The sequence below is a fragment of the Leuciscus leuciscus genome (assembly GCF_965113295.1).
Source record: "Leuciscus leuciscus genome assembly, chromosome: 4".
Taxonomy (NCBI): domain Eukaryota; kingdom Metazoa; phylum Chordata; class Actinopteri; order Cypriniformes; family Leuciscidae; genus Leuciscus; species Leuciscus leuciscus.
This window is the reverse complement of record NC_138728.1, coordinates 5,057,570-5,075,090: the sequence shown is the minus strand read 5'-3', so window position 1 is coordinate 5,075,090 and position 17,521 is coordinate 5,057,570. Positions and strand designations below refer to the sequence as shown.

Genomic DNA, 17,521 nt, shown 5'->3' with positions numbered 1-17,521 from the left:
GAGTGGGATTGAGGAAATGTCGGATTCTAAATAACTTTGCCCGTATTAGCACCACAGATTAATATTTTTCTTTATAAAAAAACATGTTAAATGTAAAAAACAACATGCTATGCTGCCTCCTTGTGCTATCGGAAACTTCCTACTTCCCACTTCTGAATTTGTGCGAGCTTGTTGCATTCAAGTGCTTTGTTGTCAGAAAGAGCAGGAATCATGGAGGACACCAGGTTTATTCTTGCCTTTATTTATTGAGAAAATCGTATTAAAGGGATGGTTCACCCGAAAATGAAAATTTTCTCGTCATTTACCAACCCTCAAGTCGTTCCAAACCTGTATGAATTTCTTTCTTCTGTTGAACACAAAAAGAGGATATTTTAAAGAATGTTGGAAACCAGACAGTTGACCATAGCCATTGAAAAAAAAGATTCTGGAAGTCAGTGGTTACCATTAACTGTCTGGTTACAAACATTCTTATTTTGTGTTCAACAGAAGAAAGAAACTCATACAGGTTTGGAACAACTTTAGGGTGAGTAAATGATATTTTTGGGTGAACTATCCCTTTAAAGCCAAAATAATATTAAGTGTCCCATTCATTGACAACCATTTAAACACCTGTGGAGACCTACGTGCGGTGGGACCAGCCCAGGACATTCATTCGTTGATTAAGGACATCATACCAGACTGTGCTAAAGACTACATTCCTTTTTGATGGCTTTTATATTTACATTTAGATCATTCTGATTTTATGCTAATAAAATATTTTTGTAATTTAATCTACTGGTTGAGTGTCCATACTGTCCAGCCCTCAGTGAGTAATTGATTTGGGTGAACTTGGGTCCTAGGTTCTATTAAAATAACCTAGGTGGCGTAGTCGGCTACTTTTATTTAATTGGGGTTAATACCAACAGTATTGCTGGTTTGTTGCAGAAAGTAGAAGAAAAACCCTTTAAATTATTCTCTAACGCCACACACCCACCTTGCTATCCAGGAATTTCGGTCAAATGCTGGCTATTTTCGCTGTGTATAAAACATAAAATATGCTTCAAATGATTATTCATGTGTGTAAATATGCACTACTTTAAAGATGAAACGATGCGATCGTTGTGGGAAAAACGAATAAAGACTAGCAGTCTTGGCAGCAGTCGTTCTCCTCTCCGCCATGTTTGAAGTTCACAGCCCGTCCAACTCGGAAACTCAGCTATCAAAATTATCCCAGAGCCTTCCAGTGGTAAATATGACTCGAGAGGCCGGTTAACTAGAAAACTCTTATTACGATAATTCTGATAGCACGTAAAGGCAGCATTATTGCTACATGTCCAAAAGAAATAGCATCAACTGCTATTCCACAGCTCATACGCTATGCTAACATTTCATTTGTCTTGGCACTTATCCGTATAGCCTCTGTTGTAATGACTAATTACCGCAAAAACAAACTGAAGTGATTGGCTCAGGCCGAGTGGCCGCCCGAACTGGCCCTGTGACAAACTGTGGCACAAAAGCGTGAGTGTGTGTGTGAGAGAGAGAGAGAGCAAACTATTTCCTGTGGGACGTTGTCTCAAGAGCAACCTGTCTTCTTACATTGAGGGCCCGAGCTGTAGCACAAGCCGACACCTCATTGTGATTCATCCAGTGGAGACATCGCCACCAGGGCACCACAGAGGCCCCTAGGGGTCCACGGGCACACTTCCAAACACCTACAACACTTCTCCTTCACAATCTCTTTTTTTGTCCTCTATTCACTCCCAGCTCTGACCTCGAAGACATGGCTTTGGATCCACATGAAGTGATAGATAACCTTCAGTTGACTGACTGATAGCACAGATCGAATAGTGACTTCATGGGTAATGAGAGGAATTTAAATGTTTGTGTATATATGTGTATATAATCAGTCTAATAATGCATATAACTTTATGTTATAATGACAATGTACGTTTTGATTTGGGTCATGTGTATTCTGAACAAAATGCATGCCCATGCAAAAAGTGACATTTATAGGTAAGGCTCACTTAAATACTATGTGACATGTAAACACTGCAGATCACTGATTAGCCAGAGAGAATCGTCACTACCAGCGTCATTGGATTTGCAACACGAGACATCAAACTCGAACAAACAAACTTCATCTTGCAGTGAAAAACATCCACATGCCGAGAGTCAAAAACACCATGCCAACGATATGCTCCATGGCTCCACCGTTTGTTGTGTCCCATTTACGATGATGTGACGGCAGTAGAGGCGGCACAACTATAACGATCAGTCTATTATCCCACACACTTTGAAGCGGTACTAAACTGCAGTGGAAAAGCTAACCGAGCCGTGCCGTGGAAAAGCGCCTTTAGGGTCGACATTATGGTAGCAGCGCTAGCAGAGATTTGAAGGTTTAGCTGGCTGAAAATGCCATGTTAAACCAGCCTAAGATTGATTTTCTGGTCTTTGCTGTTTTATGATGGTTTTAACTGGTCGTCAATCTGGTTTTCCCAGTCTGACCATCTGAAAAGTGTTGCAAACCTCTCTAAAACCTGCCTACAGATGGGTATGACCAGGCTAGAAGACCAGCCAAGACCATCAATCGGTTAAGGCTGGTTTTCCCCACGCTATGTTAAGATCTGCAACATCTCTGTAAATTTAATCCAACTGCAATTCATAATCTAGAGATGTTAAGATATATTTTAAGATCTATCAGGTCCTGCTGAAAAACAATTCTTAAAACCAGTCTAAGATGGGCTGCTGGTCTTATCTAGTTTATGATGGACTTAGCTGGTCATTCATCTGGTCTCCCAGTCTGACCATCTGAAAAGTGATCTAAAACTCTCTCAAACCTATAGGAGACCAGCTAAGACCTGCAGAGCAATTTAGGCTGGTTTTAAGATCTGCAACACCTTATATTTCAATCAGATTTAGCTTGATTAAATCAATTTAGTTGGATCCATAACCTTCTTAAACTAGCCTAAGATGATTCGCTGGTCTTACCTGGACTGATTGGGTGGTTTTAGAGGGTTTTTTGGGCAGTTATGATCTGCTCAAAGCACATGAAGGCTTTTCAGTCTGATTGCACCATTTTTTCAAATTATTAAATGGATTATTAGGCTGCATGTGAATTTAGCTTGAAAGGACAACAGTCATTTAACTTGATTGCTTCTGCAGTTTATGTAATTTCTGCAGAGTTTGCAGAACACCGCTCTACAGTCTGTTGGTAACATACACAACACTATATAAATGTGTACAGGGAGGGATGGGGTAACTTGGCAAGCCCACACGAAACCCAGAGGGGGAGAGAGAAAGATTAGAGAGCGTTGGAGGTGTGTGTGATCTGTCCTCGTGTGCTTGAATGTTTCAATAATGATGTATGAGCACTTGGCCTCCTGGGATACCCAGGATGTAACCCAGATTCTGTGCTCGGACATGCGAGAAGACGGATGGCTGTGTTGTGTGTTTTATGTGTTTTATATGTGTGGGAGTATGAGAAAGCGAGGCAGATCTCAATGGTACTGTACATGCTGCCATCGTGTGTCTGGTAGCCTGCTCTGTTTTAGCTGGGAGCTAATGCTAGCCCTTCAGTCCCCAAAACAAACATATTCAATCAATATTTGTGTGTATTACAATTTTCTACATGGCAGCTACATATTTCATTGGCTTCTATTGTTGTTTGAGTGTTTGACCTAGCACAATCTGTCAGTACGTTTCCTCCAGACTGCTGCATTCCTGTTCCAAATAAGGAGTAAAATTGCTGTTGTGGCTCCATCTAGTGGCTCCATTCTATTCCATTCCATTCCATTCCATTCCAATCTATTCCATTCTATTCCATTCCATTCCATTCTATTCCATTCTATTCTATTCCATTCCATTCCATTTTATTCCATTCCATTCCATTCCATTCCATTCCATTCCATTACAAAACAAAACAAAACAAAACAAAACAAAACAAAACAAAACAAAACAAAACAAAGCAAAGCAAAGCAAAGCAAAACAAAACAAAAATACAATAAAAAAACTAAAACTGATATATAAATGAAAAAAATGTGAATATATATATATATATATATATATATATATATATATATATAAAAGGAAAGGGTGCCAACATGCAGCACATAATTAAATGCAAAGCAAGCATGCATGAAACATCTGAAGTATTCACACCTTCGAAAAAATCCCTCATGTGATCGTTGTGACATTTTAGCTCATGGCCCTTGTGTCTTTCATCTGTCAGCGGGTTTGGGGAGATCATGTTCCTCCTGAGTCACTTCAATTACAAACTGTGCTGAACGCAAAGTAAATGCACAGGACAGACGTGCTGTAATATTCAGTGACCCTGTGTGTGTTTGTCATGAAGTTGCTCAGCACATATGCACATACTGCATAATAAAACCACAAATGCCAGATGCTGTAAATTGGTACTTGGTTTTGTTATGAGTAAGTGTAAGTGCCCTGGATTATTTGCTTTCGGTGCCTATTATTTATTCATTGAGTTGGTTTTATGGCAGTGTTTTTATTTGAATTTGACCTCAGTATTTTTCATTTGCTTTCTTTTTAATTTCAGCATTCCTCCTGCAGATCAACACAAAATACATGCCTGGATCATCTGCAAACACTGTATGCTATTCAAATATGCCTTCATGAAATTTGCATTAGAAGACCAGAAAGTAAAAGTGCCTTTTATGACATTATTAGCTACAGAATGCACATCTGAGAGGTTTAGATGATCTTTAAACTTCCTTAGATGTAATACAACATAATGTTTCTGGTCTTCCAGTAACAAGACCAGTTCTAAGCAGCTTGGTCCAATGTGGACAGTTATGCTTATATTTTTTTTAGCAGTGTAAACTTTCATAAAATGAATATTCCAGTGTAATATTTTCAACCTTTTTCACTTAATGTGTGAAAAAATAAAAAGATCATTCTTGGCTTCCTACTTTTGGGGATTTTAATGTTTCTAAAAATGGTTACATAGTGTAAATATTGTTGTGAATACATGTATTAATAATAGTAAAACTGTGAATGTGTGCTCTTTCTGTACAGATGAACAGCTCCAGTGAATGTGAGGTGAGCAGCCAGACGCTGAAAGGTCAGAGTCATAATGACTGGATCATATGACCGCAGACACACACACACACACACACACACACACACACGTATACACATTGGGAAATTCAAAGTTTTATGTTGCATTTCAGCTCACAGTCATGCATCTTACTGACTAAACTCCCATAATCCAGTTCAACAAGGCGTAAAAATTATGTCGTACTTTTGACCCAACACACCATGCTTGTGTGCAAAACTGGTGTTTTAAAGATTGAGTATCCATTCACTGTAATTGCATGGGAAACTAATTTTGTGTTCTGACATAAGGGTGTGTAAATGATGGGAATTTTCACTTGTCCATACTGGTATGTATGAATTACATATAGCTATGTTCACAGATCAGAGGGTCTAGAAGCCCTGTCCTTTTTCCAGCCTCTGTCTCATAATCTCTCCTGTCTCATGGGAACAGAGACATTGTGGGATTTGTAGGAAATGTCACGTCTGTCACACACATCCCTAAAGAAACATGAAATGCCCTCTGTGTCCTCACGGGCTACACAGTGCATTTGATACGCCTTTGTATAACCCCAGTGAAACATTTCATAAAGGTACAGTACCAGTCAACATTTTGGACACACCAGACTAAATATATGTTCCTCATGATCTTCAAAACTTTTTGATCCAGACACTTGAAATTGTTGACATTTTGTATACAATTATTAACTCTGCTAAAAATAAATATACCAAAATGTAAAGTATGCTAAGTATACTACAAATACATTTACATATTTATGTACTTAATATAAATACTCTGCAATTGTATTTTCGGTATACAAAAAAAAAGAAAAAAAAAAAAGTCTGCTAAATTGGAACTAATTTTTTACTTAATGCACTTTAGTTGTCCAGAAATAGTGTTGAGGTCCAACTAAAGATATACTTAAGTAAATTTGATTGTGCTAAAGTGGAACTATTGCTAGTATACTTCAGGTACACTTTAAATATCTTGCATTTAAAGACTGATATTATACAGTGATCATACTATCCTTACTAATAGTGATATTAAAACTGTGATGTGATAAAAAATGTGCATTGTGCAATAATGAAGTACTCCAAATAAAGTTTAATTATAATATTTATATCAGTAAGTCTCAAGCGATATGTCAGTAAATGTTAATGAATTTTAAATAAACATATTTTAAATACATTTTGGTATACGTTTTATTTTTCACTAGGGTAGGTTTGAATTTCTTTTCAAAAATATTTAGTACAATTCAAATTAATGTGTTATTATTATTATTATTTTATGTAATTTTAATTCTAAAATATCTAAAATCCTTGAAACAAGATCAGTTTGAGAAGCAACAATAAACGAGGCATTAAGAGGCATTATATGTGTCAAGAACTGCTCTGAGACACAAAGGTTGAGGATCCAAATGCAGTATTTATTTAACAGGGTAATCCAAAGATGTAACCCAAAGTCCATACAAACAAACACAACAAGCAGGGAACACGGGCAAAAGAGTAATCCACGGAACAGGCAAGAAATCCCAAAACCAAGAGACATGAAACCAGGGAGAATGCTTGGAATTGCACACTGAGTCAAACATTTTCTGAATTGTCAAAACACCATTGGAGGCAGTGTGCAAGCGTGATTGACATATTGTTAGGTCGCATTTATTTTTTAACGTGCGAAAATTTCGGATGCGAATTTCGGACTCAGTGTGCAAGGCCCTTAACACTAAACAAGACTTTGCAGGGAATGAATGAGTGTACATGGTCTAAATAGGCTGAGACTGACAAGGTAATGAGATACAGGTGCATGCAATCAGGGATGATGAAGACCGGGCAGTGAGTTATGGGAAATGTAGTTCATGAGGGAATGACAATAGTCTGATGTAATAGCTGGTGACCGTTACAATATGAGTGTTTGTGTGTTGGTGTTTTTTTGTCTGTGGAAGATCTTTTTTTACACTTACAAAAGATACAATATATGAAAATCAAAATACGTCTTCATATCTTGTGTGCTGTTTCTTGTCAAATAGCTTAAATATATCTTCTTTAAAGTACTTTTAGATATTTTCAATGAAAAACAAAGCTGGGCCTGTAGCATCACTTCATGTCACTTCTCGTTTAAGAAACACATATCATTTGACAAGAACTTCCTGCCTGATCTCAGTCCACATCAACAGCCCCATCCAGACGCTGTTTCATGCCCTGGCTGCACAACCAGCACAGAGAAAACAGATAGTCCAAGCCAGGTCGGCAGGTCGTACAGATACGCCGTTATGAAGATCACAAACAGAATAGCATACACAAGAGCCTTGGCCATGTGACCCATGGAGCTGAACTCCCTCCACCATGACAAGTTCCTGCTGCTGCTGCCGTCCACCCAGGACAGGTGCATGCTGGGTAATGGCGCGAGGTGTTCACCTTCTCGGTTCAGTCGCTGGGGTTCTTGAAAATTTCTGAGGGTCTTCCCAAGCTCAAAGTCCTCATCTGGAGAAGTGAGCTCACTTTTCTTTGCAGATGTTGTCTGAAGGAGGAGCTTGGATGGGTCAGTGCTAACTGTTGGATAGGTCGCCTTGAGCAACTCAAACTCTTTCTCTTCTCCGTCTGTGCAATTGTGACTTACAAGCTCTCGTTTGGTTTCTGAACGTTTTTCAGCGCCCTCGCCTTCTTTAGCAGTCGTCTCATTCAGTTGCGCCTTCATTTTAAGTCCTTCGTTTGCCTCAAACCGCCTCTCTTCGATTTCCAGCAGCTCTGAATTGTCTTTGTTAAGATTCTTGTTCGACATGCATAATTCGCTCTCATTAAACGTCTCGCTCGCGCACGATGAAACGCTCTGTATTTCTGTGCTGTGATCCGTAGTTGTTTCATCTCGTCCTTTTCTACTGCTTTCCGTCTCCTCTTCATGCACTTCTCTATAAAACGCTCTCATTTCCACCTGCTCCTCGCTATCATCTTTATTTATATCTTTCCTTTTTGAAGAAGATCCCTCGGCCTGTCTATTTGTGAGCGACACGTCCCTGATACCCGTAAATGTCAGGGTGTCTTTGACCGCTCTGTGTGTGTTTTCTTTAACCTTTGAGGTGTCGAAGCTGCCTGTGCATTCTTCAGGTGAGATTCCATCTCTGGCTTCTGAATTCTGAGTCTCGGTGTCATGTGCGGTTCGAGTTTCGTCCCCTGGGCTTGTCTTGGTCGTGTCTTGACTCAAAGATCCCCTTGTGTGCTCATGATGTGGGGCTTGGCGGTCACGAGATGCCTTGAACTCTCTTCCCACCCTCTCTGGCTCTGATCCCAGAGCAGAACATGGTATGGTAGTGAGCCTTGGCTCTGTCACTAGCTGGTAACCCAAAACCTGATCTCTAGAAGGACCTTTTGATTGCTCTGTTGGATCACATCTTACAAGTTCCATTGCTGTCATGTCACAAGACCCATGATTGTTGTCTTTCTCAGCTCCCTTGTCCTCCAATGGAATTACGACTTTGTCCCTTGAATCTAAAACTTCTGATTGGCAAAGTGTCTCTGTAGGAGCACACGTTTGTTCCTGTATATCACTGTGAGTGTGTGTTGTGTCAGTGCTGTTTAGAAAAGCTTTCCAGATGTCAGAAGACGATTTTACTAGGTGATCTTCAACTTGCCAGCCTGTTTCACTGTAGGCATGGGGAGGGTTTGCATGGGGAGGGGTTGTTGTTGTTGTTGTTGTTGTTGTTGTTGTACTGCCCCAATCCAGAGGAAGTGAAGGGATCTGGTGGTACATTAGTATAGGTGGCGTGTCCATACCGTATCCTTGTTGGCTGTGGACAACCGGCAAGTCAGTTCTACTTGGCACACTAAGCCTTGAGATGGATGTGGCACTTTCATTTGTGTTGGAATTACATCTATTCTGGGTTTCCATTGCTTTCTGAGCGAAGAAGTCTTGCACGTGTGCCAAACGAGCAGCTTGACGTTTCCTACGACGATCCACCTGTCAAAAAGAGACATATGAATATGGAGAATATGGAGAAAATGTTTTGGTTTTCTGCTGACTTTATCTTGTCTTGTTTGTAATGAGAGGTACTTTTTAACCCCCCCCCCCCCCCCCCCCAAAGTTTTTTTTTCTTTTTTAAGTTGACAGCCAACGCCAGTGTTTATTTTGTTGTGTGAATATCTGAACATGCAATATATCAAAAGAAAGAACAAAGCCTCTGCTTTTAAACAAAAAACCTGTTACTATATCTTCATAATGCATTCTTCTCTTATCAACGCTTGAATGTGGGTAAGTCTTAAAAAAAAGACTTTTTGTTACAGAACATCAAGATCGGATTCAGAACGATGATCAACACATAGATGGAGTAGATCGAGTCCATCAACAGCCCGGATGCTTGAACAGTCCTGTAACTCATCCTGGGTAGACAGTTCATTCAGTAGCATTAGGCAGTTTTGATCTATATGCTGTTTAATGTGATGATCGTGTTATTTTGCATTACATAATATTGCTTGTTTCTGCCTCTTCTTTTCCTGTGTTTTGATCAGAAGATTCAGGACTCTTTCAGGAGATGCCTTATAGCGCCCCCTACCGTATAACAGTGAAAACACGGAAAGCTGGAAATTTCTGTCAAGGCTGGGGAAAGAGTTAAAAGGATAGTTCACCTAAAAACATTTTTTCAACTCCTTTATATCTTTCCATTGTTTTTTTGGCAGAACAAAACCAGGATATTCTTCTTCTTTTTTTTATTCAATGAAAGTAATGATTTCCTTTTGTTTGTGTTCCACGAGGGGAAAAAACTGGTAAAATGACAAAGTTGAGTAGATTATATTTCTAACTGCCCCTTTTTCGGGCCTAGTGGTTAGAGAGTCAGACTTAGAGAGTCAGGTCGCGGGTTCGATTCTCAATACCGGCAGAAAAGGTTGGTGGGGGGAGTGAATGGACAGCACTCTCCTGCACCCTCAATACCCACGACTGAGTTGTCCCTGAGCAAGGCACCAAACCCCCAATCACTCCCCGGGCACCACAGTGAATAGCTTCCACTTCTCTGGGTGTGTGTGTGTGTGTGTGTGTGTGTGTGTGTGTGTGTGTGTGTGTGTGTGTGTGTGTGTGTGTGTGTGTGTGTGTGTGTGTGTGTGTGTGTGTGTGTGTGTGTGTAACTAACTTGCATGGGTTACCATACTTGTCACTTCACGTCACTTCACTAAATGCACTTCTTTGTCTCTAAACCTTGACAGGACACTCATTGACCATACCAGAGTTTTGCAGCAGTCCTTAAGGGATTTGCAGGGAGTGATTCCTGCTTCTTCCTCTGTTTTGGGTGTGACTTGCTCTGGAAAAGAAAACAAAGTCAAACTCAGTCTCATGAAGAATCAAAGCACCATATTTCCAGATATCCACATAAGAAACCCACCTGAGATCTCCCTGCTCGCCTCCGCGGGTGTCGCCTCCGTGTAGATCTCTTTACTGTAAATGTACGGCAGGTTTTCAATTACACACACCAGCCACATTTTTAAACACACCATCTCCAGTCAAAACAAAGTTTTGCACTTGATTGGACAACCAGAGAAATACATCTGGGGTTTTTTCTTGGACAGTTTCACCATCTACATGACTAAAATAGTCTCTTGAACTTAGTAATCTGCATGATTTTAGCTATCGTTCATGTCCGGGGTGAGTCTCACACCAAATTTTAATACTTCCAGTAAGCACTGTGTTCAAATCCTGACTGTAAAAGTGATGATTCTAGTGACAGTGTTTCCTACCTGATTGTTTTAAGGCAGCTCCTGATGCTTTTCTGGTTACTCTCCTCTACTAACTTCTCCCTTTCACTTTCTTTCTCTTTTTCTCTCTGATCACTCCTTCGTCTTTGGTGGCAGAAGACGATGTAGTTCGTCCCTCCGTTGTTGTCCCAGAAGGTTCCGACATCGCTCTCGTAGCGCAGACAGAACTCCATCCGAACCCCTCCAACCTGGAATGGAGGCGTCAACACGAGAAGGAAAGAGAAGCAGTCCGTCTCTCCATCGCTAGACCCGGGCACGTACTCGGCCAGAAGCTCGGAGTGGCTCTGCCAGCCGTCCAGCGAGACGCGGATGTAGACGGCCTTGTGGAAGCAGAGGTTGAGAACGCGGACGATGCCCCGGATCGTGGTGGTTCCAGGGAGAAGCTCGATGCGCTCCAGCTCCAGCTTCTGCTGCTGAAGTCTCACCTCCATGTCCTGGTTTAAAACTGGGACGGTGAAGAGGCATGAGATGTAGTATTCCTCACCCTCTCTTCCATCCGCCTCCGGCCTTGATATATCCCGGTTATCGTACTCCTTCACGGAAACCAGGTCTAGACCAAAGGCATCAGCAAACGACACCTTTCTTCGTACGGCTACCGGTGGGGGCTCGGGTTCCACCTCCTCCGATTCATCTGCAGAGATTCCATCGGATATCCGCTCTACGTTTTTCTCTAGTTTTATGATTTCCTCTTTGTTTTTCATCATCCAGTCCCTGCAGATGTCAGTCTCCATGTTGTGGGAGACCATGGAGGGTGCAAGCTCTTCCACAGACATGCCTGGCTAATGCTGACTGGGTAACAGCACTAACCGCCTGAAAGACTCGCTCAACAACGTGACTTGGCACAGAGCATCAGGTTTCGGCTGAACATTGTGTGGTTGCCAGGCTTAAAAATAGCTGCGAACTATGCTTGTCTTCCTGGTCACTAGAGTCTGGTTGAGTGGGAAAGTTTGATGTGTCTATGTCATCTGTTGAACTCTCCTGAACCTGGAGATACCTTCGGTAAATGCTCATGAATTATATATGTGAATCTGTACCGAAACAACACAATGCTTCCGTTTGAGACCGGGGCTAGTTGTCACATCGGGAGCAACATTACAGTAACTATGAGTTTCAAATGCTTGTGTTTTTTTTATATTGGTTTCAAACACCTAGATAAAACTCATAAAAATCATTATTGAGACTTTTTTTTTTTTTGTGAATTCTGTCATCCAAATAAACTTGTGCAATGGTGATATTTTATTTATATCTGTTGGATAAACAAGTGAAATCAATAAAACCGCACTGTTATTTAATTATATTCTGATATTATAATGATAATATGACAGGTTGGGGCAAGTTTTAATGATTCAATTCATGTATGTATGTGTGTATGTATGTATGTATATTGATTTGTATATTGTATGTATATTGTGTCTGTGTGTGTGTGTGTGTCTGTGTGTGTGTGTGTCTGTGTGTGTTTACGCTTGCTGTGTACGATGGCTTTTATTACATTTAAATAGTTTTTTTATAATTTGAACAAATATATTTTTTCTTAAATCAGTGAGCAGCAGGTTCCCATTGTGACAGCTTACCCTAGATTGTGACCGTATGCTTTGCTATGGGGCATGTTGTCACACTTAATCAGTGCGTGATTAGTAAACTATATATGTACACTGAAAAAAAATGTATGTTGACTTTACTTATCAAGGGGTTGCACGAAATAAATTTATCTAAATCCAGATATATTTTTTAAGTTGAGTGTACTTATATTTTGTAAATTGGTTGTACTTATATTTTATAAGTAATTTCAGATTAATTATATTCATAATTTTAGCTAAACTATTTTGAGTTGAATTTACTACATTTTTTCAAGAATCAGCCTGTGAATCTCAACAATGGTGACAATTATAAAGCATGTTGCAGTGCATTCTGGGTGCCACCAATCAAAACTCATTCATGGCTCCCATCATGCATTGCTGCATGAATAAATAATGAGCTTATGATCAGAGGTGATCTGTTTGTCACCATTGCTGAGATTCATACGCTAATTCTTGATGTCTGTGTGTGCCTACATAAAACGAAAATGTTGAAGTTTTTTTTTTATTGATTTGATTTGATCATTTGGATTTCATTGAAAAGGCAAAAAAATGTATGCTGTACAAGGCCAGTGCTGCTATAATTAATAAAGTAAACCTAACTCAGAAATTGGGCTCTATATGAATTCAATGATTCAGGTCAAATGATTGTGAAATAATGATTATGTTAAATCACAACCAACACCATCAGATCACCTTTTCTCTTTGTTCATCTGGCTGTTATAACTCAGGTACAGCAGCCAAACAAAATCTAAAGTTAACGGTTTAAGGGTAAAGAGCCCAACTAAAACACACACTGATCCCCATAATGGTGACTTAAAATTATGGTTTTCTCCTTCAGTGATTCTGCTTGTTAACATCAGGTGTCTTCAATGTTGGCAATTCAAAATAAAGAGTTCTTAATTCATCTTTGACGTCTGTCTGTTATTCAGATATTTTTGTTAAAAAAAAATTAAATGGTTAACTTTTAAGGAATTAATTTGATTAATTATTACTCAATTATAATGTGTTTAATTTAATTAATAATATTGCTTGTAATCTGCACAATTTTATTGTGTAGATATAGCATATTCATTTTACAGTGTACATGGAAATTAAATTAAACTTATTTTTTTCTAATTACTTTTAATTTAATGAAATTAACTTGTTTTAAACAAGGGCAGTGAATTTGAAAATTAAAGTAGGATTAAATTACACATTAAAATCAGTGAAATTAACCAGATAAAGACATGTAACATTTACAAGGGGTCCGAATCATTTTTTTCAGTGTACAAGGCTTCAAGAACCAGAATTAACTTCATTTATATATATGAAATGATGCTGAATTTTTGGGTGGATTAATCAATGATTAAATTCTTGTGTGTTGTAAATTCCAAAAACTGTGCTGCACTCCATTTGTATTCAGTGTTTTAGTACATGATCTCAATTGACCACTAGATGTCAGTGTCTAATCAAAGTTCTGTGCACACTAGCGTTTCATTGACAATCAAACGTGGATTCCAAATCATTCCAGTAGGTGGCAGCAAACTCTTACGTTTTGTGCTAGGATCCCAGAGTTTTTTCAAAATGATTTCCCCCCCTAAATTTGATATAGAAAATACATTTGTGTTTTTGATTTCTTTGTGATAAAAGCCATGAAATATTAGCATTTTCTTGATTAAACTTTTTTTTTTTTCTTTAAGTGGCGTGCACGTGGTGAAAAGAAGGCATCAAAAATTCTCTGATCAATGAACAAAACAAAAAAATCCTTAACACCTTTGCAGACATCTGACAGATATTTGTTATCGGATTTTGGAGTGTTAAAATGTTCTCATAAAACCCGGTCAAAATCTGCTGCATCGCCTCCTTATTTAAATATGCATTTGATTAAAATTATTTTGATGTTATGCAAATATCACCAGCCATCTAATATGTACTAATATCCCTTTTTTTAAAACAGCCAGTGTTTGCAACCAAAATATAGAATGAAGATATTCAATTCAGACAGAGACAGATAATTAATTCACAAAGAGAGATTTCTGATATTATCAATCTTTAATCTGAAAGTCTTTTATTTTTTATCCAGTTTTATTCATATGAAAATGTCAAGGCAGTGGCACACAGTTACAGTACACATGTGATGCAGAACTCACCATTACAGTATGTGCATCATTCTCAAAAGCTGTAGTAATTCGAGCACATAAATGATCAAAAGCAAAAATGATTTGAAAACCAGCAGTTCATCACTCATATCACCAATATCTCATCAAAATGAACAGAGATGCTAACGATGTACAGTTGATCATCTCAAGGTTCAGGGGTGTGTGAACTGTTTAGCATGTGTTGTTAAATTTCATGTGCAATGATATAAAACATTTTTTTAATAAAATAAAAATGAAAGCACACAAAACATTTATAACAAAACACAATAATGCTCTGTTCTTTTGTTCTTGAACACACTGCTCATTGCTCAGAATTTGAATATTAACTACTTAACCTCCATAAATTACAATTTTGAAGGCTTTGTTTGTTTGTTTGCTTATTTTTATTTATGTGCAATAAATAATAATACAATAAATATGTATTAACTTTATTTAATCACAATCATAAATGAATATGGATTACACATTTGGATGATAATAATAGTAGTAATAATAATAATAATAATAATAATAATGGTAACACTAGTTTAGGGTTCAATTCTCACTATGAACTAGTTGCTTATTATCATGCATATTACTAGGATATTGGCTGTTTATTAGTACTTATTAGGCACATATAAATGCCTTATTCTGCATGACCATGATGTTCTACATCCCTTAAACCCAATACCTAAACGTAACAACTACCTTACTAACTATTAATAAGCAGTAATTAGGAGTTATTAGGCAAAAGTCGTAGTTAATATTGAGTTAAAAGTAAAAATTGGACTCTAATCTTGTAACAATAATAATAATAATATAGCCTAAACAAAGTAATTATAAAATTAGTAAATAAAATAAAAAATAAAATAAATGACAGCACTTCACATTCCTACTCTTCAGACTATTTTAATCTCTTTAGCAAATGAACCAACTGATCTTGGTTTCTTCTGATTAGTGATTAGGGACTCGAAAAACAAAACAAACTTCTAATGACTGTATTGTTTACGCGGCAGGTGGACATGTGTCACGTGGGGTCGCAGTACGCCAAAAAATAACAACATGCACGTCCGCATAAGTGCCTCCTCGCATTCTAATAAGCTAGTCCCCCCCTCAAAAAACTCGGCCGAAACATTGCGATGCATTGAATTGAGATACAAAAAAACAAGCTGCCGCTTCGCGTTGCGCGTCATGCGAGCGCATTCAAACAGGAGTCGGTGTTACTCGTGCGTTTTTTTATACTGTTGCGTCGGTAATAACAGCAGCACACTGACTGAAGACAGCAGCGTCTCGAGACTCCGAGCGGAGGAATATCAACAGCGCGTGCTGTGCGTTTGTTTGTAGCGCTTTTTTAAACCACTGACTTGTAAACACTCGAAACTTTGCATCCGCGAGGGAGATACATTCACTTATTTTTGGTGAGTTTTCACGTTTATGCCTTTCATACACTGACCTTCTCAGTTTGACTTCACTTAGAAGTTGCAGATGGGTTGTTTAGTGCTTGTTGGATGGTTTATAAAGTGTTTGTGTTGTTAGAGAGTTTGTGAGAAGTCAGGACTGTGATTCTATCCTCATGATCAATAAACATCCAGTGACAGTTTTGTGGCATTTTGTAGATTATTGCATCGCCTTTTTTTTGGTTTTGTTTTGTTTATTGCTGTTTGTATTTGTGCGTTTTAGTTTTAAAACAACCTGAGTGAAATGTAAACGTACATTTAGTTTATTTTTTGAAAATAATAATAATAACAACAGCATAAGTCCTGTCCGTTTAAAAATAAAGGATTTTAGTGAATGCATTAAGGCATACAATGTAAATATGCAGAAATGTACATGATCTATTATTGCACTCGTATCACTATTTATTGTTTATACAATTATTTTCAAGTGATTAAGACTGTTTAATAGGTTTATAGTTTAAAAAAAATTAGGTTGTCTGTGCGATTATTTAGTTTTAGTCTGTGCTTAAGCTTTGTGATTTTGCATGAGATATAACATTTTAGATCGTCTAAAAGTACATTTACTAATATATATATATATATATATATATATATATATATATATATATATATATATATATATATATATATATATTTTATGTATTGAAGATAATTTATATTATTATTATTATTATTATTATCATCATCAAGGTTAACATTAATCTTACCGTGGTTGCTTGCTCCATTTCCATGATCCGGAGTGAATTCTTCATAGCTTTGGAGCTGCTCACAGGAGCAGTGTGTCAGGACAGTAAGGCTGATGTATTGGAGTGTTAATGGACAGCACTCCTCTCTTAAGACACAGTCACATCTACTGCCAGTGCCAGTTTCAGTGGGTTCAAGGGATCTGGGATTTTTTCTCTTTTTTTAACAAGGTGTGTAGTATTACAGCTCGTATCATGGCTGTGATTAACTCTGAGAGCTTTGGGTTGCAGAAGCACCTCTGTTTCGCTCCGGCAGCTGTGCAGGTGAAGTGCAGGTGTGCATCATGGTGCTTCGTCACTCAACGCTGTGTCGCTTCAAAAAGGCTGTAATAGCAGTAGTAAAATTTCAAGCAAACACACACACACACACACCTCGGCAGCTCCTGTAATGTGAAGCCCGACCCTTTGTTAGCCCCACGCAGTTCTTCCCAGGTGATTTTAATTAGCACTGTTTCAGTGAGCAGTGTTTGGAGCGTGATGTTTCACGTACGACGTGTGAAGGGAGGGGGACGGCTGACCTGAGACAGGAAAGAGGGGCCGATATTGGAATTATCCTGATGTTTTTGTAGGCACAGCCTGATTACGGCTGGGGTGTGTGCATGCACTGCTTTGCGTTAAAAGGAAAGACATCCTTTTAAAATGAATGCATGTGCATTGAGTAAAATAAAAGGATTTGGCTGGGTTAAGATGGCATTGTGATTTGACTTCTTGTAGGTTACGCCTTCATACGTACTGTAATGTGGGTGGAACCATTTTGTTTGAAATCACTAGTTCTTTTAATTATTTCATATTGCATCCTGCAGTCACCACTGACAGAAAATGCCCATCAAAACTCCCTCTTCCTATATTCTACTGTT

At 38.5% G+C, this 17,521-nt stretch overlaps 2 protein-coding genes across 5 annotated transcripts in view; one reads left to right on the top strand and one right to left on the bottom strand.

Moving 5' to 3' along the window:
• foxp2 (forkhead box P2) overlaps window positions 1-17,521 on the top strand; it is a 147,283-nt gene that overhangs the window by 26,113 nt on the left and 103,649 nt on the right. The window contains exon 3 of one of the 4 annotated variants that reach the window (XM_082168394.1): window positions 5,017-5,040. The gene's annotated coding sequence lies outside the window, so the exon portion shown is untranslated. Of the gene's footprint in view, window positions 1-5,016; window positions 5,041-15,589; window positions 15,883-17,521 lie in introns of those variants that run through there. The other 3 variants (XM_082168398.1, XM_082168393.1, XM_082168399.1) reach the window with 3 other exon arrangements.
• ppp1r3aa (protein phosphatase 1, regulatory subunit 3Aa) lies at window positions 6,448-11,576 on the bottom strand. Its single transcript, XM_082167026.1, has 4 exons — window positions 10,753-11,576; window positions 10,401-10,453; window positions 10,243-10,319; window positions 6,448-8,986 (listed from the first exon to the last, which is right to left on the bottom strand). Exons 1-4 carry the CDS (start codon window positions 11,541-11,543, stop codon window positions 7,202-7,204), a joined length of 2,706 nt encoding a protein of 901 aa, XP_082023152.1. The 5' UTR covers window positions 11,544-11,576; the 3' UTR covers window positions 6,448-7,201.